The sequence below is a fragment of the Anolis sagrei genome, chromosome X, assembly GCF_037176765.1.
Source record: "Anolis sagrei isolate rAnoSag1 chromosome X, rAnoSag1.mat, whole genome shotgun sequence".
Taxonomy (NCBI): Eukaryota; Metazoa; Chordata; class Lepidosauria; order Squamata; family Dactyloidae; genus Anolis; species Anolis sagrei.
Window position 1 is genome coordinate 54,928,574 of NC_090034.1, and position 23,311 is coordinate 54,951,884.

At 44.8% G+C, this 23,311-nt stretch overlaps 1 protein-coding gene across 1 annotated transcript; it reads left to right on the top strand.

Moving 5' to 3' along the window:
- The first annotated feature begins 1,033 nt into the window (after positions 1-1,033).
- On the top strand, positions 1,034-2,083 carry LOC137094792 (E3 ubiquitin-protein ligase RNF167-like). Its single transcript, XM_067460545.1, has one exon. The coding sequence runs from the start codon at positions 1,034-1,036 to the stop codon at positions 2,081-2,083; it is 1,050 nt and encodes a 349-aa protein (XP_067316646.1).
- The last annotated feature ends 21,228 nt before the right edge of the window (positions 2,084-23,311 follow it).

Consider the following 23,311-nt stretch of genomic DNA (forward strand, 5'->3'; position numbering starts at 1 on the left):
AAAGGCCATCCAGTCCACCTCCAATAGATGGATAGAGAGAGAGATAGAATCTTAGAGTTGGAAGGGACTCCCAAAGGCCATCTAGTCCACCTCCAATAGATAGATGATAGGTGATAGATAGATGGATAGATAGATTGAATCCTAGAGTTGGAAGGGACTTTCAAAGGCTATCCAGTCCACCTCCAATAGATAGACAGACAGACAGACAGACAGACAGATAGATAGAATCCTAGAGTTGGAAGGGACTCCCAAAGACCATCCAGTTCACCTCCGATAGATAAATAGATAGATAGATAGATAGATAGATAGATAGATAGATAGATAGACGTTCCTCATTGCGATGACTCCCTACAGCTCAACCAATCAATGCAGTGAGGTAGAACCATATTCTCTGAGGAAGTGGGAAGGGCCATCCAGTCCAACCTTCTGCCATGCGGGAAGACACAAGGAAAGCACTCCCAAAAGGTGTCACCCAACCTCTTTTGAAAGCTAAAAAGAGCCAGGACTGGAGGCCACCAAGTCATAACACCAGGGGCTAAAGGCAGGCTTAAGCCAACTATGCCCTAGAAACACTACGAAATCCATGAGATCACCATGAGTTGGCAAGGAAAGGCATGCGCGTGCACAACGGGTTGTGAGAAGAGTTTCGGGTGAGAAGTGCCTTACCAGAAGCCACTGCCTTGTGTTGGGAAGCAAGAAATGGTGGAGAAAAGGTAGGGCAGTGAGGTCACAAAGCCTCCTTGAAGAAAGTTCTTGAGGGTCAGTCACCTGGAGCAAGTGGACTGGGAATCATACAAGAGCAGGCAGCAGGCCAAGGCCTGTTGAGAGGGGAAGAGACGAAGAAGAAAGAAAGGAAGGAAGGAAGGAAGAAGTCTTGGTCCAGATCTACCTGCCCTCTCGACCTCTTTTGTCTCATGGAAGCTCCAGTTGCCATCTTGAGGGTGCAGCTCCCCTTTGAGACTCTTAAAAAAGCTCCCCTCGGAATTCGCTCCACCCGCAGCACCTTGTAAGATATCCATTCCCATCTATCATTATGAGGTCTCCTTTTCCACCCTGGATGCAACTGGTCACTCTGTTTCTGGCCCTCCAAGTCCCAGTGGCAAAAGCCTTCATCCGGGCCATTTGCGGCCGCAATGCCACTGTGCTTGATTTCGAGGCCTTGCCGGCCCTTTTTGGGGGGCCCATCCCGCAGGGAGGGCTAGCGGGGTTGCTTGTTGAGGCGAAGCCCTCAGATGCCTGCCGGCCCATTGAGGGCCCGCCAAACGCCACCGCCGCCTTCATTGTCCTTATCCCCCGATATGGCTGTTCCTTCGCTGCCAAGGTCTTTCATGCCCAGCAAGCGGGCTTCCGGGCCGCCATTGTTCACAACGTCAACTCCCAAGCCTTGGTGCACATGGTGAGCGAGCGGGTGGCCCAGCCTCCCCTCCACATCCCGGCTGTGTTTACAGCGGAAGTGACCTCCAAGATCCTGAAGCAGCTCCACCGTGCTGAGAAACTGCGGTCGCTCATCTTGGTACCTGAGTATTTCCACTATGTCTGGAGAGGGTCCTCGGGGTCAGCCCGCGTGGCTTCTCCTTGCCAGTGCCGCATCCGGCTTCTAGGTCCCGACTTGCACATGATGTCCTTTTATGCCTATTGCATCATCTGCGTTGTATCCGTATTGATCACTGTATTGCTGATCGAGAAATGCCTCTCCAGGTGCCTCGACGGCAAGCTCAAGGGGAACCAAACCCTCTCTGGACATGGTTGCGGACGGACTTTCTCGTTCACCAGCTCCCGCTACCAGGAATGCGCCATCTGCTTGGAGAAGTACACTGAACACGACAGCCTGAAGGTGCTCTCATGTTCGCATGCCTTTCACAGCCGGTGCATCGACCTCTGGCACATCACTCAGGCCCGGAGCAAGACCTGCCCGCTCTGCATGCAGAAAGTGATGGTGGTCACCCGTTTGCAAGCCGTGCGGCTGTGGAGAGACGGCGAGAAAGACAACACGTGGACCCTGTCGCTGGGGAAAGGGAGAGCTGCCTCCAACGGCCAGAGATGTTTTCTGCTGCTTTCCCAACAACTCCCGTCCCAGTTCTGAGAAACACACTCAAACTGGTCAGCAAGTACCAAGAAGGGACATCAGCTGTATCCATCAGGAAGGTGTCGAGGGCATTGTGTGTCATGTATATATAATTGTAATTACAGTCCTTATCAAGATCTTGATCCCAGCCAGCTATGAAATAGGAGAACATCATGGCAACGGAGAAGATGCAAAACCAAGAAGAACCAGGACAACTCAGTAGGACGTTTCAATCTTAGGCTCAGCTTCACCCAACCGGCCCTTGTCATGCCCATCGCCCAAGAAAATACAGATAAAGTGTTTATTCAAACACAGATTTCAACCTGACTTTTGTTGTGTTGTCTACATTTCTTTTTGTGGGTGCACTATGAGAACAGAGGCAACCAGGGTTACTGCATTTCTTCAATTCTAAAATACACTTTTTCTGATATAAACATCTCTAAAAACAGAGTGCATCTCCGAATCACGGATATATCTTATGCATTGTTGTTGTTGATACTGAAATTTGGGTGCACCTTACAATCAACAGCATCTTACAATTGAAGAAATACAGTATCATCATAATAATATTATAATAATATATTTTATTTATATTCCACTCTATCTCCCCAAGGGATTACAGAATACATATATGGCAAACATTCAGTGCCATTATACAATTAACAACAAAGACAGACAATACACAGACAGAGGCAAAGGCTTCCCCCTTTCCATCTCCAGCATCTGGCGGCTGTGCTCAACTCCTGCCATGGGGAGGCGCTCTTGTTCCATTTTCCATGCCAAATAGCCTGTTGTCTGTGGATACCTTCCTGATTGTATTGCCAGTATGTCTACATGGGTGTCTTTTACCTCCCCGCCAAAGCGGTATCTATTGATCTAGTCACATTTTTGTTTTCGAACTGCTAGGTTGGCAGAAGCTAGGGCTAACAGCAGGAGCTCACCCCGACCCATGGCTTTGAACTGCCAACCTTCTGGTTGGCAAGTTTTTCTGCAACTGGTGGTTTAACTTACTATACTACCTGTCCAGGAGAGAAAAAAAAATCCAAAAAAATATCCAAAAATCCTGACGAGGAGAATCTGAGTTGGACTAAATCCTTCATTATTCAACACAACGTTGTTTTGTGCATTTCGACCAAACAGCATTTTCTGCGCGGGGAAAATGGCCAAGCAAATGCCATTTCCTATAGAGAAAATGTCTTTTACTCGGTAGGAAATGCGATTGTGGGAAATATATCTTCCATGCAACATTCACACATGGGCTTTTGCGTACAGAAAAAGAAAATGTATACACAGGAGAGGGATTTCTGTGTGGAAAAACAATATTCCTGCTCTTTCCTGGGCAGAAAATTGTAACATGTCTTCTCCAAGATAATTTTCTGCACAAAAAACCAAAACAGTGAAAGCATTGTTTTCTGAGCAAGACAACCAAGCAGGAATGCTGTAGTTTTTGATGATGATTATAATGACGACAATTAGGAACCAAAGGTTGATTCCTTCTGAGTGTTGAGGTCTTTTTGGCTGTGATGACAGTGATGATGATGATGATGATGACGACGACGATGATGACAATGACAATAATGTTTATTTATACCCTACTTTTTCTCTCCATAAGGAGATTAGGAACCAGAGGTTGATACCTTCTGAATGTACGGTCCTTTTGGCTGTGATTATGATGATGGTTATGTTTATAACCTGTTTTTTTCTCTAAAAAGAGACCCAAAGCAGCTAATAATAATCTATACACATAACACTTCCACAGACAGGCTCTAACTTCCACAAACAGTACTGAGGAGCAACCAAAAGCCCTCCCTCCAATGACATTTCAGATTATAGCAAGTACCATGAATATGTAGCCCAACCTCTGCCAATGTCCTCCCCAAACACCATACTGCCCACCATCCAATGAATGCTTTCATTCAGGGACAATTAAATCCTAGATTTTCTGTTTTTTCCCGCCACCACAGACATCCCAGTGTTTCTGACTCTCTCCATTGGTGTGGAATTTGCATTACCCTGCCCACTGCCTCTCCTTTTATCCTTTCCTATTATTTTCTATGACACAGCAAACAGAGGAATGGATCAGCAACTGAACATACTAGAGAAATTTGAGGAGAATTCAACATGATTTATAGGAGTTGTGGGTCCTGGGATGTATAGTTCACCTACAATCTAAGAGCACTCTGACCTCCACCAATGATGGACCTGGAACTAACTTGGCACACAGAACCCCCATGACCAACAAAAAATACTGGAAGTCTTTGGAGGATTTCTAGTAGTCGTTCACCTACATCCAGAGTGCACTATGAACCCAAGCAATGATGAATCTGGACCAAACTTGATATGCCCAAAATTGAATACTAGTGGGTTTTGACGGGAATTGGCCTGGACTTTTTGGACTTGTAGGTACTGGGATTTATAGTTCACCTGCAATCTAAGAGCACTCCAGGGGCGGTTCATCCATTACACAAAGTAAGCGGTCACAGTACACTTTTTTTTGCCAGGGGTGCAGAGGCACCTCTGTAAATGCCCCTCGACCACCACTTGAGGAGCGCCCCCTCGGCTCACAACAGCCCTAGCAGTCCGGGGGAAGCCACAGCAACCTATTACGCAAAGTAAGCATTTGCAGTATAGTTGATTTTGCCCAGGGGCACTCTTGAGGCGCTCTTGAGGGAAAATAGACTTTGACATATGTGAGTTGTAGTTACTGGGATGTATAGTTCACCTACAATCTAAGAGCATTCTGAACTCCACCAATGATGGAATTGAACCAAATATGGCACGCAGAACTCCCACGACGAACAGAAAATATATATCAATAATTGGTTGGGGGGCGCCAAAATACTGTTTGCTTACCGTTGAAAATTACCTAGGGCCGCCTCTGGAGCACTCTGAACTCTGCCAAAGATAGAATTGGATCAAACTTGGCACACAGAAGCCCCATGACCAACAAAAAATACTGGAGGTTATTATTATTATTATTATTATTATTATTATTTATTAACTTTATTTGTACCCCGCTAACATCTCCCGAAGGACTCGATGCGGCTTACAAAGGCCAAGCCCTCAATAAAACAATAGCATAACAATACACATAACATTATAAAGCAAATCAAAACGTTAAGCAATAACAATAAACAATAAAAACAATACACCATAACACAATAAAACTAGGGCCGGGCCAAATGTAATGGGTACAGATTAAAAAGTGCTGAGTATGACAGGTGAAATGTAGGATTTTAGGGTAAGTGCAATGTGCAGACAATCTTAAATATCTGATAAAGTGCTTCTGGGACATATTGCTGGAGTTTCCTATTCTGGAAAGGCACACCGGAACAGCCAGGTCTTCAAACCCTTCCTAAAGACTGCCAGTGTAGGGGCTTGTCTGATGTCCTTGGGGAGGGTGTTCCAAAGTCGGGGGGCCACCACAGAAAAGGCCCTGTCCCTCGTTTTTGGGGAAATTCACCATGATTTGTGGGAGCTCTAGTTCACCTACACCCAGAGAATACTGTGAACCCAAACACTGATGGATTGGAGCCAAACTTGGCACACATATCGGATAGGCCAAAATTTGATTACTGGGGAGGTTTGGGGGTGGGGGGGGGGGAACTGACCTTCTTTTCTGGGAATTCACCCCCAACCAGAGAAACTGTGACCTCCAATGATAACGCATGTGGACCAAACTTGGCACACAGAACCACCATGACTAACTCAACCTACTAGACAGGTTTGAGGGGACTGACTCACCATAGTGGAAGTTGTAGTTCACCTTACACCCAGAGAGCACACTGAATCCCACCAACGAGGCACCTATGGCAAATTTGGGTCAATTTTTAGGGTCAACCTGGCATGATGTGAGTTGTAGTTCACCCACAACCTTATGTATTTTGGTCAATTAAAAATTGACTTTTTCAAATAACCCAGGAATTGCCGTGTACCCAAGCTAGTAAGACTAAAAACAATACAGTGATTGCAAGATACCCTTCTCCAAATCTACTGGCCCACTGTTTTAATTGCATTGCAAATACGAAGAAAAAGATGATACAAAAGGAAGAGGCAGGCTTTTAAAGGAAAGTGTGAAGAAAGTACATAGGATATGCAGAGAAGGCATAAAATATCGTCATGACCGGGCATATACATTAATATAAAATGAATAAATGCCTGTCACATCGGCTTGAAGTCGGTGTCTGTAAGATACACATTTGTGTGTAGATAAACAGTGAGATCTTCCAGCTGCTGAATGATGGATGAAGAGCATTTATCTTTTCTGTTATGGGAGTTTAAGACATTCTTTGCTTTCTTATTCTGCATCAAGTTTTTAGTCCAGAGAAGGGCCACCAAAATGGGCCACGTTTTGGACACCACAAGTCCTTTGGAGGAGCAGTTTAAGGAGCCGGGGATGTTTAGCTTGGAAAAGAGAAAGCTATCATGGGAGCCATGTTTAAATATGGGAAAGGAGGCCACATTGAGGAGGGATGCAGCTTGTTTTTTGCTGCTCCAGAGCCGAGGACTCACTGGAACAATGGATCCAAATTGGTGGGAAAGAGATTCCACCAAACATTAGGAAGAACTTCCCAATGGTATGAGCTGTTTGATAATGGAATACGCTTCCTTGAAGTCTGGTGGAGTCTCCTTCTCTGAAGGTTGGATGGCCATCTATCTGCAAGGATTGGATTGTGTCTTCCTGCCAGAATGATATTGGACTGGGTGTTCCATGGGGGTCTCTTCCACTCTTCCAACTCTAGGTATCTATCTATCTATCTCTATCTATCTATCTATCTATCTATCTATCTATCTATCTATTCTGCTTTGGTTAGACCACACCTGGAATATTGTGTCCAATTCTGGGCAGCACAATTCAAGAAAGATATTGACAAGCTGGAATGTGTCCAGAGGAGGGCGACTAAAATGATCAAGGGTCTGGAGAACAAGTCCTATGAGGAGCGGCTTAAGGAGCTGGGCATGTTTAGCCTGAAGAAGAGAAGGCTGAGAGGAGATATGATAGCCATGTATAAATATGTGAGAGGAAGCCACAGGGAGGAGGGAGCAAGCTTGTTTTCTGCTTCCTTGGAGACTAGGACGCGGAACAATGGCTTCAAACTACAAGAGAGGAGATTCCATCTGAACATGAGGAAGAACTTCCTGACTGTGAGAGCCATTCAGCAGTGGAACTCTCTGCCCCGGAGTGTGGTGGAGGCTCATTCTTTGGAAGCTTTTAAACAGAGGCTGGATGGCCATCTGTCGGGTGATTTGAACACAATATTCCTGCTTCTTGGCAGGGGGTTGGACTGGATGGCCCATGAGGTCTCTTCCAACTCTTTGATTCTATTATTCTATCTATCTATTGGAAGTGGTCTGAATGGCCTTTGGGCCTCTCTATCTAAAAGAGGTGGACTGGATGGCCTTTTGAAATCTCTTCCAACTATACGATTCTGTCTGTCTGTCTGTCTATCTATCGGAGGTGGACTGAATGGCCTTTGGGTGTCTCTTCCAATTCTAGGATTCTTTCTATCCTATCTATCTATCTATCTATCTATTGGAAGTGGTCTGGATGGCCTTTGGGAGTCCCTTCCAACTCTAGGATTCTATCTATCTGTCTGTCTGTCTATCTATCTATCTATCTATCTATCTATCTATCTATCTATCTATCTGGGTTGGACTGGATGGCCTTTTGAAGTCTCTTCCAACTATAGGAATCTATCTATCTATCTATCTATCTATCTATCTATCTATCTATCTATCTATCTATCTATCTATCGGGGTTGGACTGGATGGCCTTTGGGAACATCTTTCATCTCTAGGATGCTATGATTCTGCCTTTGTAATTATTTTAAAGAGAACCATCCAACTTTTGAACACTGCCCCCCCCCCCCCCGTAAGTACACAAAAGTAATAATAATAAGCGGATAAACCCACACTGCAACGCTTTCTTTGACAGATTGCTCTGGATTGCCGAAAAACGGCCACGTGGCGCCCTGCCTGTGGCTTCTCTGGGGCCGTCGGCCAGCTTAAATAAATGTTTGCTGCTCCTTAGGCATGGTGCACCTGCTTTAATTAAATGCAGGTTTGTTTCCTGGAGTTTCTATTTATCCTGCAAGTGAGAAAGGCGGGGGGGATGAGGGGAGGGAGTCGTGGCCGAAGGGCTGCATTCCCTCTTCTGCTTTGCCCTCAATCTCAAGTCCTCTTGCCTTTTGAACAAATATAGGGACGATTCCTCCTGTTTTCCCCCACTGATTTCATAAACATTTCCCCAAAATGGCCCTGAAATCCCAAAGAGTTGAGTCTTGGGTCTTATGTCGTAACCTGTGCAACCACATCCCTAGTAAAACAGCATTGTTAAGGCTGAAATCCTAAGTTGGTTAATGGAAGGAAGGGAAAGACATTTTTCTCCGGGAAGCAGATGGCTTCCCTTTCAGTATAGCAACACACTGCCAGTTAATTAATGCTCGCTGTAATTAAACTTTACACAAATTAGCTGTCGGCAGCGCTGAAGGGAACCATTCCTCTCAAATACCACCTTGGATGGATGAGTTGAGGAGGGGAAAGAAAGGCCATCCCCCTTCCCTTAGAACAAGTGTAAGTAGAGGGAAGGGTCTGCATTTGGAGAGAAAGTGATCGTAGATAGATAGGGAGTCACCACTAATCTAGAGGAGGTGAAGCTGAAATTCAGCTATCCACCAAGGAGCAGGGGAGAATCTGCTGCCTGGCGTAGCTTGCTACTTTGACAGACAGATAGAAACACGCAGAGGTGTTTGGAGGCAACAAGCAGAGGTTTATTTACTTTCAGGCCCGAAAGGATGTCTGATACAGAGTTCCCGCTCAAAAGGAATGGACACAACCATGCAATGCAGTGCTAGACATTTTTATCCCTTTGACAGCCATTCAAAGTTCTCTCCCCTGATTGGTTAAAAAGTGGTCAAGTTAGGATCTGGGTCCTCACTGGCTGGGGATTCCCTGTGATGTCAGAGGTGGGCGGAGTCTCTCTTGTGGTGGGAAAAGTGAAGAGCTGTCATTTTTCCATTTGAAGCTGGAGCCATTTGAAAGTCCGTCCAGGCAGGACTAATCAAATGCTTTGAGGCAAAAAGCATGGCCCGACTTATTGGGCCAAAGAAGTTGCGGTGCAGGGCGTCCCCCACCGCCATTCTTGCCTGTGGGGGGGCTTCTTCCTCCCAGAAGCCCCCTCTGATGGTGGGAAGGATTCCCGCTGGCGAGTCAAGGGGCCAATGGCCAATTGACCACGCCTACCCCGGGTGAGGTCTGAGGTGGCCTCTCCCTCCTTCTGGGCAGCCTTCATAAGGCTGCCCAAGGCTCCCCAGTAGGCACTTGGCCTGCAACAGCTGATCCATCTCACCCACCCTGCATGCGGTTTATGTTTTCATTGGCAGTTAATTTTGTTGGTGTTTACCTTGTCATGGTTCTGGTTGACAGTTACTTGTTTGTTTCGTGCTCCTTGTCACAACTCCTTGTTGGCGTGGGGCATGGGCCCTGGATCTGGTTTGGTATCCCCCCTAGCGGTTAGGGGGGACGCCTGGTGGTCCCAGGGGTGCTGAGTTGCATTTGCCCGGTATTGTGCCGGCAGCACCCTGGTGTGTGCGGGATCGGGCAGTATTGGGCTGCCCGATCGTGATCCAGGACCCATGCTTGGCTGCCAACCCTTGTTCCTGTTATCAATAAATGAGTTGCGGCCATTGTTCATCCCACATCATGTGTGAGTGTACTTCTTGGGTTGGCTGTGGGAGGTGTATCGCACTTGCACACACAATATGTAAATAGTCGAGATTATAGGTGCAGTCCAGTGTGCACAAAAGGGTGAATCTGAGAAAATGAGAAGATTGTGTTGTCAAAGGCTTTCATGGCTGGAATCACTGGGTTACTGTGAGTTTTCGAAGTTGCCTGGCCATGTTCCAAAAGCATTCTCTCCTGATATTTCACCCACATCTATGGCAGGCATCCTCAGAGGTTATGAGGTCTGTTGGAAACAAGGCAAGTGGAGTTTATATATCTGTGGAATGTCCAGGATGGGAGAAAGAAAGGGTTGGAAACTATAGGGGAGGTCAACACAAGAACCATGTTTCGGTATGAGAAAGAGGTCCCATTTGTTGCACTTTAACACTGGAACACCCTCTCACCCAGCCCCAGACCAGAATCAAGTTTGTTTTTTTTAGTCGTGTCAGGATTATCCTGACACGTCAAGTAATTTAATATTTATGTTTATTAAAAAGAGTAGATACAAAGGGGAAAAGGGGGCAAATCCAAAATTGTCTGTAGGATAGAAAATACAAAATAGCAAGAATCCAAAAATGTCAAGGAATATAAAGCCAAGGAATCCAAAACCCACAGCCGTAATCCAGAGCTATATCTATGAACATGAAAACAGGAACTTTTCCAAGGTAAACTCTCTAAGGAAACCCAGGCATAAACAAGAACAGGAAACTTGAGAATACTTCAACCAAGAACTTGAGAACAAACACCAGAGAACGATCTCTTTTAGCAATACTGTCTCCTCTGAAAGGCCTGAAAACAACCCACTAATTTAAGCCCTTGAAGCCACCCATGTCATCATCCCTCACACACCTGGATCTCCTCTGAACATTATCTCTCAGCCTCTGAGAAAATCTCATTTGCTGGCTTTTAACACATTGAGTTCTTAGGTCTAATTTCACTTGAAACCTCCCTGACAGCCCAAGGCTGTTTTTCCAGGGAATTGGTACTTTCATATTCCCCTGTTGCCTGGGAACGAGCTGAAGAATCCAAAACATCAGCCTCATCTGCCTGCAATTCCCTCCGATCATTGACACCCTTCACTTAGAAACCCATCATCCCCGGCCTACTCAGTCAGAAAAATCTTCTGATGCTTGCCAGACTACAATACCATTGAGGAGAAAGGGGTACGTTTGTTATCTAGTGCTCTAGAGATTAGAATACAATGGAGCAGGGAGTTCACTGGGAGTTTTTAAGCAGAGGCTGGAAGGTTATCTGTTGGGAGGGATTAGATTGTGTTTTCCTGTGTTGCAGGAGGTTGGATTGGATGGCTCTTGGGGTCCCTTCCAACCCTAGGGGTCAATGATCTCATTGCCTGGCTGTCTCTATATTCTACTAATAGCTTGGATACCCGGCATTGCCTGGGTTATTTGAAAAAGGCAATTTTAATTGTACAAAATGCATAAGGTTGTGAGTGAACTACAACTCCCATCATGCCAGGTTAGCCCCCTGAAACTCCAACAGTGGTTGAAGTTTGTTGGGCATGTTTGCTCTAAATGCATCATTGGTGGGGTTTAGTGTGCTCTCTGGCTGTACGGCAAACTTCAACTCCCACTATGGTGAGTCAGTCCCCTCAAACTCCTCCAGTAGGTTGATAGTCATGGGGGTTCTGTGTGCCAAGTTTGGTCCAGGTCCATCATCGGTAAAGGTCACAGTTTCTCTTGTTGTGGGTGAACTACTACTCCCAGAAAGGAAGGTCAGGTCCCCCCAAACCCCTCCAGTAATCAAATTTCGGCATATCAGGTATGTGTGCCAAGTTTGGTCCAGATCCATTGGTTCACAGTGCTCTCTGGTAGTAGGTGAACTACAACTCCCCCAAATCAAGATGGATTTTTCCCAAAGACTTCCAGTAATTTTTGCTGGTCATGGGGGCTCTGTGTGCCAAGTTTGATCCAAGTCCATCACTGGTGGAGTTCAGAGGGCTCATTGATTGCAGGTGAACTATCAATCCCCGTACCTACAGTTCCAAAATGTCCAGGCCAATTCCCATCAAAACTCAACAGTATTCAAATTTGGGCATATTGGGCATGAGTGCCAAGTTTGATCCAGATCCATCATTGTTTGGGTTCATAGTGTGCTCTGGATGTAGGTGAACTACAGCTCCTATAAATCCCTCCAAAGACCTCTGGTATGTTTTGTTGGTCATGGGGCTTCTTAATGCCAAGTTATGTCCAGGTCCATTGTTGGTGGAGTTCAGGGTGCTCTTCAATTGCAGGTGAACTGTACATCCCAGGACCTACAACTCCTATAAATAATGGTAAATTCTCTCCAAGACTCTGTAGCATGTTCAGTTGCTGATCAATTCCTCTGTTTGCTTTGTGCCATAGAAAAGAATAGGAAAGTGTTAAGGGAGAGGCAGTGGGCAGGGCCATGCGAATTCCACACAAATGGCGAGAGTCAGAAACACTGGGATGTCTGTGGGGGAGGAAACACATAAAATCTAGGATGAAATTTTCCCTGTATGAAAGCCTTCACTTGATTGGTGGGCAGTATGGAGTTTGTGAAAGACAATGGCAGGGCTTTTGAACATGTTCATGGTGCTCACTATAACCTGTAATGTCATAGGAGGGAGGGCCATTAGTGTCTCCTGAGTGGTGGGAGCTATTGCTATTAGTGGAAGTGGGAACCAGTGTGTGTAAATGGACACCCCAGCCACACACACACATAGATCATTTCTCTTTTATTATGTGTATAGATAATATCTTTTGTGTTGCAAGATAAAAACTTAGGGCAGCAACGTGTTTTTCTTAGTGTGTACACTGCATAACAAAAGTAAAAATAAAGAGTCGGTGATGGAATGGAGAACCGCCGAGATGGAGATGCTTCAATCCACCCAATTCCCTTGTATGTTGATCCCGACTCGGTGCTTAGATCTGAATGCACCTGCGAAGGCACTACATTCCTGTGAAGGCAATACCTGGAGAGACAGAAGATGAAACAAAGCCCAAGGAAGAAGAAGAAGAAACACACGCCAAAACAGCCGTGCAATTTCAATGGCCTTCAAGGGCCTTTTTCCCCATCTAGAAATGAGATGCTTTAGAAAAAAAAATGAAAACGGCTGCCAGTCGAGGGAGCTGGAAATCAAACAACTCCCGTTTTGCAATGCTAGGTTTATTATTCTTGCTATTAGCATCAAAAGATGTGACGGTTGTTCATTCCGGGATTCATCTGAAGGAAACGGGGAAAGAGGGAGTTGGAGCTGAGAGATGCCTCTCTCTATGTGTGTTTTCCCCCTTTGGCGCAGGCCTTTGATTCTAGAAATCACAATTAATCATTTGCCCGGCGTGCGGATGGCGTTCTGAAGAGGCGAAACCCCTTCTCTAGATGGAGTAAGACAGGCGCTCTGATATGTGTGTGTGTATTATTTTAGACAAAAAAAAGAAATATCTTTTCTGTTTGAAAAGGAAATCCCTGTATTTCATACCATGACCAAGGCGCAACCAGTACTTGTTAATTCTACATGATGACTGCAGGAGCTGTATGCATGCACATGGAGTGGAAATCAGGGAGAAAGAGAACAGGTGTCATTTTCAAGAGCTCATACTTCTTCCAAATAGCCATGGAAAGCATACCACCCCATTCTGGGGGGAAGGAAGAGGGGCCAGGTATGACTTGATCATGTGTGAACCCAAGCGGTTGATGAGAACACCTCCATTCATCTCCAATTGCTATTGACTTGTTCTCAGAGGGAGTGAAGAGCAGCCAAAAATGGATCCATAATGCCTTGGCCCCAATGACTAATGACAGGCCCAAATCCGCGTTCAACCTGCCATGGAGGGAGAGAAGAACAGCCATCATGGCTTGGTCCCAGTCTTTAATTAGAGGCCCACTTCCATATACTGCTTTCCATTGACATTGCCTTGGAGAGAGAGAAGAGCAGCCATCATGACTTGGTCCTGTTGACTAATGAGATACCCGTCTCCATATTCAACCTGATATTGACTTGGCTTTGGAGAGAGAGAAGAGCAGCCATCATGGCTTAGTTCCAGTCATTAATGAGAGGCTCATTTCCTTATATGGCTTGCCATTGACTAGGCCTCAGAAGGAGAGAAGAACAGCCATCATGCCTTGGTCCCAGTCTTTAATGAGAGGCCTATTCCATATATGGCTTTCCATTGACATTGCCTTGGAGGGAGAGAAGAGCAGCCACCATGGATGGCTTGGTCCCAATGACTAGCAAAAGGCCCATCTCATTATTCAACCTGCCATTGACTTGGCTTTGGAGGGAGAGAAGAGCAGCCATCATGGCTTAGTCCCAGTCATTAATGAGAGGCCCACTTCCTTATATGGCTTGCCATTGACTAGGCCTCAGAAGGAGAGAAGAACAGCCATCATGCCTTGGTCCCAGTCTTTAATGAGAGGCCTATTCCATATATGGCTTTCCATTGACATTGCCTTGGAGGGAGAGAAGAGCAGCCACCATGGATGGCTTGGTCCCAATGACTAGCAAAAGGCCCATCTCATTATTCAACCTGCCATTGACTTGGCTTTGGAGGGAGAGAAGAGCAGCCATCATGGCTTAGTCCCAGTCATTAATGAGAGGCCCACTTCCTTATATGGCTTGCCATTGACTAGGCCTCAGAAGGAGAGAAGAACAGCCATCATACCTTGGTCCCAGTCTTTAATGAGAGGCCTATTCCATATATGGCTTTCCATTGACATTGCCTTGGAGGGAGAGAAGAGCAGCCACCATGGATGGCTTGGTCCCAATGACTAGCAAAAGGCCCATCTCATTATTCAACCTGCCATTGACTTGGCTTTGGAGGGAGAGAAGAGCAGCCATCATGGCTTAGTCCCAGTCATTAATGAGAGGCCCACTTCCTTATATGGCTTGCCATTGACTAGGCCTCAGAAGGAGAGAAGAACAGCCATCATGCCTTGGTCCCAGTCTTTAATGAGAGGCCTATTCCATATATGGCTTTCCATTGACATTGCCTTGGAGGGAGAGAAGAGCAGCCACCATGGATGGCTTTGTCCCAATGACTAGCAAAAGGCCCATCTCATTATTCAACCTGCCATTGACTTGGCCTTGGAGGGAGAGAAGGGCAGCCATCATGGATTGGTCTCAGATATTAATGAGAGGCTCAGCTCCATTTTCAACCTGCCATTTACTTGGACACAGAGGGAGAGAAGAACAACCATCATGCTTTAGTCACAGTCATTAATGAGATGCCCATCTCTTTATTCAACCTGCATACTCTGGTTTCTCTTCAGATCATATAAATCGTTTGCCTTTTTCTATATGCAACCTGCCATTGACTTGATCTTGGAGTGCGAAGAGCAGCCATCATGGCTTGGTCCCAATGATTAATGAGAGGTTTGCTTCCATATACGGCTTGCCATTGACTGAGCCTTGGAGGGAGTAATGAGCAGCCATCATGCCTTAGTCCCATTAAGTAATGAGAAGCCCATATTCAACCTGTCATTGACTTGACCTCAGGGAGAAGAGGCACCATGCCTTGGTCCCAATGACTAATAAAGGCCCAGCTCCATATTTGACCTGCCATTGACTTGGCCCATCCTGCATTGACCTCAATAGCCTTGGGGAGCCCCTCCATTCTAACTGCCTCTGCTCTAGCCTCAGAGGGAGAGAAGAACAGCCAGACATAAATCTGTCATGTTTTAGATCCAAGCCATTCGACTCATCATATCTCCCTGTACAAACCTGCCTAGACCCTGATGTCCTGTGCTTATTTCTTCCAACTTTAGAATTTGGTGACTGTATGTTCCAAGCGGCAAAAACTGAGATTGTGTTTCTTGTGGCTTCTAATGCTCTTGGATGCTCACGAATCCATTCAATCCATGGGTCCCTAGTGCAATGTGTATAAGGCCCCATTGCTTTCTCCATTTTTAGTGGGGCGAAAAAGCTCTCCTGCCAACCTCTGAACATAATAAGTTTGGGGAAAGGATGGGAGGGTGCTCAGGAAGTGTGAGCCACAAGGAGGCCTTCCGATGACATCAGGAACACAATGAATCCTGGGAGTGTTGCCAGCTCAGACTGGGCCTCATTGACAATCAAATTAATTCCCAAACATTTGGCAGCGCCTCTGAATTAATTCACGTTCATCTCGCCTTGGCTTTACCGACGTTCTGCCCATCTCTAATTTCCTGTTTACCTAATTGATGGCTTATGGTATAAAAAAACCCCACAAAATGCACACAAATTGACGGTGCTATTGCCAGTGTTTGGAAGATGACTTAGCCAAATATGTGTAAGCAATGTTGGAGCGAAAAATGGGACAGCATGGCACATTGGTCAGAGCAATGGATCCACTACCGAACCACAATAGTCTCTTTTTCGACCACTTTTCCTCTAGCTCATTGTGTTATTATAAGTGCAAAGCTCAATAGAAATAAATGTAAATAAACACCCTCTTAAGTTGTAAATATCTACTCCCTGTTCGCTTGGGTTAGGACAGCGTTTCTTAACCTGGGGGTTGGGACCCCTGGAGGGGTCACAAGGGGGTGTCAGAGGGGTCACCAAAGACCATTAAAAAACACAGTATTTTCTGTTGATCATGGGGGTTCTGTGTGGGAAGTTTGGCCCAATTCTATCATTGGTGGATTCAGAATGCTCTTTGGTAGTAGGTGAACTATAAATCCCAGCAACTACAACTCCCAAATGTCAAGGTCTATTCCCCCAAACTCCACCAGTGTTCACATTTGGGCATATAGAGTATCTGTGCCAAGTTTGGTCCAGAACCATCACTGTTTTGAGTACACAGTGCTCTCTGGATGTAGGTCAACTACAACTCTCAAGGTCAATGCCCACCAAACCCTTCTAGCGTTTTCTGTTGGTCGGGGAGTTCTGTGTGCCAATTTTGGTTCAATTCCATTGTTGGTGGCATTCAGAATGCTCTTTGATTGTAAGTGAACTATAAATCCCAGCAATTACAACTCCCAAATGACAAAATCAATCCCTCCCAACACCACTGGTATTCAAATTTGGGCATATCGGGTATTTGTGCCAAATTTGGTTCAGTGAATGAAAATACAGCCTTGTATATCAATTGAGATTACGATTCATAACAGTAGCAAAATTACAGTTACGAAGTAGCAACAAAAATAATGTTATGGTTGGGGGTCACCACAACATGAGGAACTATTTCTTTTAAACCTCTTAAGGAACTGTGAGGTCTTTCCTGTACAAAGCATGTGCTTGCCTTTGTTGCTCTGAATCACACCATTGATCTGCCCAGCAGAGTGACGGCAACAATGGCAGCATGGAAATCAATAACGGAAGGCAATTGTCGCCGAGTGATGTCTTATTTCAAGAGGTCCTTTTGATGCATCCGACATGTGCAATGTGGACTCCTATTTACCTGCATTTGATTCCATGGGTTAGTATCTATGTGCAAATTCTCCACATATTGGTAGCCCCAAATCAAGGAGAGCCGTTGAATTGGCTGGGTTTACAAATGCTAATGTTTCTTAAAGTAACTTCAAATGTAACTAGTTATCGGTTTTGAGATAACTGATTACTTCTGGACCTCAAACTCAGTTGGAAGGGACTGGATTGCATATTTCTATGTATCCAAAGAATTGGATGGCTTTTGAGTGCTAAGATTCTATGATTCTAACCATTATCTTGTTTTTATTACTACTACTACTACTAACTTGGCCCAGGTTATCTGAAAAAGTCAGTTTTTAATTGTACAAAATGCATAAGGTTGTGGGTGAACTACAACTCCCATCATGTCAGGTTAACCCTGAGAAACTCCATCAGTACTGAAAGTTTGTTATGTTGGGCACGTTTGCTCTAGATCAGTGGTTCTCAACCTGGGGTCCCCAGATGTTTTTGGCCTTCAACTCCCAGAAATCCTAACAGCTGGTAAACTGGCTGGGATTTCTGGGAGTTGTAGGCCAAAAACATCTGGGGACCCCAGGTTGAGAACCACTGCTCTAGATGCATCATCAGTGGGGTTCTGTGTGTTCTCTGTCTGCAGAGTAAACTACAAGTCCCACTATGGTGAGTCAGTCCCCTCAAACCCTTCCAGTAGGTTGAGTTAGTCATGGGGGTTCTGTGTGCCAAGTGTGGTCCAAATCCATCATCAGTGGATGTCACAGTTTCTCTGGTTGTGGGGAAACTACAACTCCCAGAAAGGAAGGCAGTTCCCGCAAAACCCCTTCAGTAATCAAATTTCGGCATATCAGCTATGCGGCCATATATGTAATTAGGGCTCCTCTGTAAGTGTCCCCTATCTATTTGGTCACAACTGGGACAAAATTGCTATGATCCTAAGCTACTAAAGAGAAGGAGGGTTTTTTTTGGAGGAGGGAGAGGTTCCTGCTGATAGGGAATACTTCCATGTTTGATAGGAAGTGTTTTGGCATTAATAATTGTGGCAGATTTAATGAGGCACTGACAGCTGTGCATCTCTTGTCGCCTGAGACTCCTGAAGCTGCTGCAACATGCGAACCCTTGACACCGAACAGCCAAATTGAGGGATGAAGAGGAAAAGAGAGAATGAGAGAAAGATGGAAGATGTATCTGCACAGCAGAGTGTCATCCACTTTCCAATTATGTTAACTACAATGATACCATCCCATGCAATAGTTGGATTTGTAGTTTGGGGTCTTTAGGCATTTATAGTGTGGAGCTTTCGTGCTCATAGGGGGATTCAGCACTGGGCCAGGCTACACATTTCAGAGGCTGCCTCTATACTGTTGAATTAATACAGTTTGATACCACTTTAACTGCCATGGCTACTTTTGTCCCTCTGATCCCCTGTCCAAATACATTAGATTGCCTTCTCACCTAGTGTTTTAAACTTTTTAATCCTTGCTACTGGCCCTGCCCACTTTGATTTATTGTCTGTGTTTATATTATTGTGATTTTACATTGTTTGGTGTGCTTATTTATATTCTTTCTTGTATTTTATTTTTATTTTTATATTTTATTGTCGTTGCATATTGTTTATTTGCATTGCTGTATTGTTGGGCTTGGCCTCATGTAAGCCGCCCCGTGTTCCCTTGGGGAGATGGTGGTGGGGTATAAATAAAGTTGTTGTTGTTATTATTATTATTATTATTATTATTATTGCTATGGGATCCTGGGAGTTGTGATTCGGTGATGCACCGATACTCTTGGGCAGGGAATGCAGAGGGCCTTGTCAAACTACAACTCCCAGAACCCCACAAATCATAGAATCATAGAATCAAAGAGTTGGAAGAGACCTCATGGGCCATCCAGTCCAACCCCCTGCCAAGAAGCAGGAAAATTGCATTCAAATCACCTCTGATAGATGGCCATCCAGCCTCTGTTTAAAAGCTTTCAAAGAAGGAGCCTCCACCACACTCTGGGGCAGAGAGTTCCACTGCTGAACGGCTCTCACAGTCAGGAAGTTCTTCCTCATGTTCAGATGGAATCTCCTCTCTTGTAGTTTGAAGCCATTGTTCCGCGTCCTAGTCTCCAGGGAAGCAGAAAACAAGTTTGCTCCCTCCTCCCTGTGGCTTCCTCTCACATATTTATACATGGCTATCATATCTCCTCTCAGCCTTCTCTTCTTCAGGCTAAACATGCCCAGCTCCTTAAGCCGCTCCTCATAGGGCTTGTTCTCCAGACCCTTGATCATTTTAGTCTCCCTCCTCTGAACACATGTTAAAGCAGTGCCAAACCACATCCATTCCACAGTGGAGATACATCCAGAATCCCACCGGATAGAACGATGTTGCTTACAGCTCTATGAAACTTTGCTCCTAAGTGCATTGTTTGTCCATAGAGTCTATGATTCTGTCTTTTGCTTTGTCTCCTCTATATCTGACATACCGGCAGATTTCTGTATTACAGAATCCCCCAAAGGTCATCCAGTCCAACCCTATTAATGCAAGAGAACACAAACAAAGCTCTCCCAACAGATGGCCATCCAGCCTCTGCTTAAAAAACTCCAGAGAACGTATCAGAATAGACAAATGTATACGATAGCAAGTGGAATCTGGTGTCTGTTAATACCAAGTATCCATAAGATAAGGAAGAGGAGTCTGGGAGGATGTCGAACTGGGAACCAAGGTGATTGGTTCTCATGTGAAATGGGGTTCGGACAAATAATGTGACACTTCCAATATTTAATCCTATTTTAATATTTGTATGGGTAGGAGCTGTCTTCATAGACCTGTCAGCAGCTTATGATATTGTAAATCAGGGGTCTTCAAACTAAGGCCCCGGTGCCGGATACGGCTCTGCAAGGTCATTTATCCGACCCTTGCTCAGGGTCAGCCTAAGCCTGAAACGACTTGAAAGCACACAACAACAACAATCCTATCTCATCAGCCAAAAGCAGGCCCACACTTCCCAATGAAATACTAATAAGTTTATATTTGTTAAAATTAGGACTGGATTGGGATTGTGTAATAGCTGGTCTATTTTAACCTTTTGTTTTAACCTTCATTTTTAACTTTTGTGATATGAAGTTTTACCTTCGCATTTTAATGATGATATTTTAATTACTTTTAACTTTTAACTTAATCAAGTTCCAATGTATGTTAGTTCACTATTACAGGAGTCTTAGGATAGTGATTAGTGTCTATTTGTGTACTTTTTCATTTTGTCTTTACTGTTGATATGGTGAGTGGACTAATCAATAAACTTTGTTGTTCAAATTGTTCTTCATTTTAATTGTTGTATTGTTTTTAAGTGGGGTTTTTTTGTACTACAAATAATATCTATGCAGTGTGCATAGGAATTCATGTTTTTTTCAAATTATAATCCGGCCCTCCAATTGTTTGAGGAACTGTGACCTGGCCCTCTGTTTAAAAAGTTTACAGAGTCCTGCTGTAAATCATTGCCTCCTCCTGAAAAAGAAAGTATAATATCACAAAGGATTATGACCTTACCCACTTCATAGAAAATCTGCTACAAAACAGGAGCTTTTTTGTTGAGTTACAGGGTCAGAGAAGCAGATGGCAAAGACAGAAGAATGGCCTGCCTCAGGGGAGCATGCTTACTCTACCCATGTTTAACATTTACACAAATGATCAGCCACTTCCATAAGGGACAGAGAGTTTAATCTCTGTTGATGATTGTGCCATCATCGCTCAAGTAGGGAGCTTTAAAATGGTCAAACAGAAGCTCTCTGAAGCTTTAGGTGCTCTTATTGCCTATTACAGGGGAAACCAGCTGATCGCTAATCCATCTAAAATGCAGACGTGTGCTTTTCATCTTAAGAACAGACAAGCATTTCTAGCTCAAGGATCACCTGGGAAAGGATCCTCCTGAGAAAAATGTATAGTATCACAAAGGATGGACCAGTACAACCAGAGATATGTCGGTATGCCATTGGAAGATGGGACTCCCAGGTCGGAAGATGGCCAAAATGCTACTGGGGAGGAACAGAGGATAAGTTCAACTAGCCCCAGTTGTGATGACGCAGCTAGCTCAAAGCCGAAAGGAAGGCTAGCGGCCAACGGTACTGGAGGTGAACGACGAATCCGATGCTCTAAAGATCAACACACCATAGGAACCTGGAATGTAAGATCTATGAGCCAGGGCAAATTGGATGTTGTTATTGGTGAGATGTCAAGACTAAAGATAGACATTCTGGGGGTCAGCGAACTGAAATGGACTGGAATGGGCCACTTCACATCAGATGACCACCAGATCTACTACTGCGGACAAGAGGAACATCGAAGAAATGGAGTAGCCTTCATAATTAATAAGAAATTAGCTAAACAGTGCTTGGATACAACCCAAAAAATGACAGAATGATCTCAATTCGAGTGCAAGGAAAGCCTTTCAACATCACAGTGATCCAAATATATGCCCCAACCACAGCTGCTGAAGAAGCAGAAGTAGATCAGTTCTATGAGGATCTGCAGGACCTACTGGATAATACACCAAAAAGAGACATTATTTTCATTACAGGAGACTGGAATGCCAAGGTGGGAAGTCAAATGACAACTGGGATCACAGGCAAGCATGGTCTGGGAGAACAAAATGAAGCGGGACGCAGGTTGATAGAATTTTGCCAGGAAAACTCGCTGTGTATAACAAACACTCTCTTCCAACAACCTAAAGGACGGCTTTACACATGGACTTCACCAGATGGTCAACACCGAAATCAGATTGACTACATCCTTTGCAGCCAAAGGTGGCGGACATCCATCCAGTCGGTGAAAACAAGACCTGGGGCTGACTGTAGCTCAGATCACGAACTTCTTATTGCTCAATTTAAAATAAAACTAAAGAGATCAGGGAAAATACACAGACCAGCTAGATATGATCTCACTAACATTCCTAGTGAATATACAGTGGAAGTGAAGAACAGATTTGAAGGACTAGATTTAGTAAACAGAGTCCCAGAAGAACTATGGACAGAAGTCCGCGACATTGTTCAGGAGGCGGCAACAAAGTACGTCCCAAAGAAAAAGAAAACCAAGAAGGCAAAATGGTTGTCTGCTGAGACACTGGAAGTAGCCCAAGAAAGGAGGAAAGCAAAAGGAAACAGGGATAAGGGGAGATATGCCCAGTTAAATGCACAATTCCAGAGGTTAGCCAGAAGAGATAAGGAACTATTTTTAAATAAGCAATGCATGGAAGCGGAAGAAGACAACAGAATAGGAAGGACAAGAGACCTCTTCCAGAAAATTAGAAACATTGGAGGTAAATTTCAGGCAAAAATTGGTATGATAAGAAACAAAGATGGCAGGGACCTAACAGAAGCTGAAGAGATCAAGAGAAGGTGGCGAGACTATACAGAAGATCTGTATAGGAAGGATAATAATATCGAGGATAGTTTTGACAGTGTGGTGAATGAATTAGAACCAGACATCCTGAGGAGTGAGGTTGAATGGGCCTTAAGAAGCATTGCTAACAACAAGGCAGCAGGAGACGACGGGATCCCAGCTGAACTGTTTAAAATCTTAAAAGATGATGCTGTCAAGGTGATGCATGCTATTTGCCAGCAAATATGGAAAACACAAGAATGGCCATCAGACTGGAAAAATCAACTTACATCCCCATACCAAAAAAGGGAAATGCGAAAGACTGCTCCAACTTCCGTACAGTGGCCCTTATTTCTCATGCCAGTAAGGTAATGCTCAAGATCCTGCAAGGAAGACTCCAGCAATACATGGAGCGAGAGTTGCCAGATGTTCAAGCCGGGTTTAGAAAAGGCAGAGGAATGAGAGACCAGATTGCCAATATCCGCTGGATAATGGAAAAAGGTAGGGAGTTTCAGAAAAACATCTACTTCTGCTTCATTGACTATTCTAAAGCCTTTGACTGTGTGGATCATAATAAATTGTGGCAAGTTCTTAGTGGGATGGGCATCCCAAGCCACCTTGTCTCTCTCCTGAGGAATCTGTACAAGGACCAAGAAGCAACAGTCAGAACTGACCACGGAACAACAGACTGGTTCAAGATTGGGAAAGGCGTACGGCAAGGCTGCATACTCTCACCCAACCTTTTTAACTTGTATGCAGAACACATCATGCGATGTGCGGGTCTTGAGGAATGCAAGGCTGGAGTGAAAATTGCTGGAAGAAACAACC